Source organism: Fukomys damarensis, unplaced genomic scaffold (genome assembly GCF_012274545.1).
Source record: "Fukomys damarensis isolate Sample0158 unplaced genomic scaffold, DMR_v1.0_HiC HiC_scaffold_1294, whole genome shotgun sequence".
In the NCBI taxonomy this organism is placed as follows: Eukaryota; Metazoa; Chordata; class Mammalia; order Rodentia; family Bathyergidae; genus Fukomys; species Fukomys damarensis.
The window spans coordinates 458-1716 of record NW_022902206.1 but is presented as its reverse complement, the minus strand read 5'-3'; the positions used below and the strand labels follow the sequence as shown (position 1 = coordinate 1716).

Below are 1259 nucleotides of genomic sequence, written 5' to 3'. Positions count from 1 at the left end.
GAAAGGATGACAATAAAACCTAAAATAACCCAGGTATTCCAACTGCTGCGTGAGGTGAGAACACCCACTTCACCCAGTTAGAGTGCGGGAGAACATAACCCTTGGGGCACCTGCTGATCACAGTGTAGACGGCGTACTTCACCGGGAGCTCCCGCTGGAAGGTGGTCTTGCTGGTCCTGGGGGTGTTATTCTCACTGGAAAACAAGGAGAGCCTGGTTGCCAGGGGCTGCAGAAGAGGAGGAGGAGTATGAGGGTGGGGCGGGAGGGGCACTGCCCGGGCCTGGGCCAGTTCACCTGCTCACGTTGGCGGTCACAAGCAGCCAGTCTCCCAGCACAGCTTTCGGAGAGACATCAAAGGTGACAGAGAAGGTGATCTGAGGAAGAGGGAGGAACAGGGACATAGCAGAGGAGTGGAGGATGCGGCTGGGGCGGGATGGGCAGAGGCCAGCTGACCTGAGTGCCCCCTCGGAGGATGAGGTGGTTGATGCTGCAGCGGGTGCTCCGAGTCCCCCGGATCCCAACAGGGGCACTGTCACACATCAGCCTCAGGGAGCGGAGCTGCTGCTGGTTCTAGGCAGTGGCAGGCCGACAAGAAAGACTTGTCAGAGATCAGAGAGGCTTCGTGACTCGGTGAGTTTCCCAGACTCTACCCTAAGGTTATGTTTTTAAAAGATCCTTCGACACTATCTGCTCAAACTTTCTCCCAGTGTAGAGGTCTCACGGATTAGTTTCCCTCTCCTTATTTATTGTTATTTTAAAGAACTTTTATTATGGAAGTTTTCAAACTTACTCCAAAGTAGAGAGGCTACAAAATCAACCCCCATGAGTCCGTCACTCAGCTGAAGATATTAGCAGTTTTTGACACTTGTTTTATTCAGCTATTCTACCCTTTTTCTTTGCCTGAATAATTTAAAGCGTATTCCAGATATCATATGGTTTAATGCAGGTATACATCAATGTATACCAACAACTAATAAAGATATTTTTAAAACATAATCACAGGACTCAAACTATTGCATGTACAGAATTAACGATAACTCCTTAATATACTGAGCGTGTTCCCTGGATTGTTTCCAAGTATACCTTTTACTGCTCATTCATTAAAATCCATATCGAAAAAAGGTCACGTGTATGCCCTTGGCTGATATCTAGGAAACTTCCAGTGTCCGCACAGCCACTCCTCGAACACTGGAGGTTGCCCTTTCTACCGTGTTTTTTCGTATGTTAACTAAAATATGCTCCCATCGGGAATGAGACAT

General features: G+C 48.1%; 1 protein-coding gene across 1 annotated transcript; it reads right to left on the bottom strand.

Moving 5' to 3' along the window:
* Positions 1-19: 19 nt before the first annotated feature.
* Positions 20-668, bottom strand: LOC104861009 (integrin alpha-X). The gene is made up of 3 exons (XM_010622358.2): positions 454-668; positions 295-374; positions 20-194 (listed from the first exon to the last, which is right to left on the bottom strand). The coding sequence occupies exons 1-3, from the start codon at positions 538-540 to the stop codon at positions 20-22; spliced, it is 342 nt and encodes a 113-aa protein (XP_010620660.1). The 5' UTR covers positions 541-668.
* Between the last annotated feature and the right edge of the window lie 591 nt (positions 669-1259).

Bases quoted from the DNA above. Each gene is read 5' to 3' on its own strand.
- LOC104861009 (XM_010622358.2), bottom strand. From the start codon at position 540: ATGTGTGACAGTGCCCCTGTTGGGATCCGGGGGACTCGGAGCACCCGC. The intron at 375-453 runs GTCAGCTGGCCT...CCTCTTCCTCAG, and splicing joins TCCTCCGAGGGGGCACTCAG to ATCACCTTCTCTGTCACCTT. The intron at 195-294 runs GTGAACTGGCCC...CTTGTTTTCCAG, and splicing joins GTGACCGCCAACGTGAGCAG to TGAGAATAACACCCCCAGGA.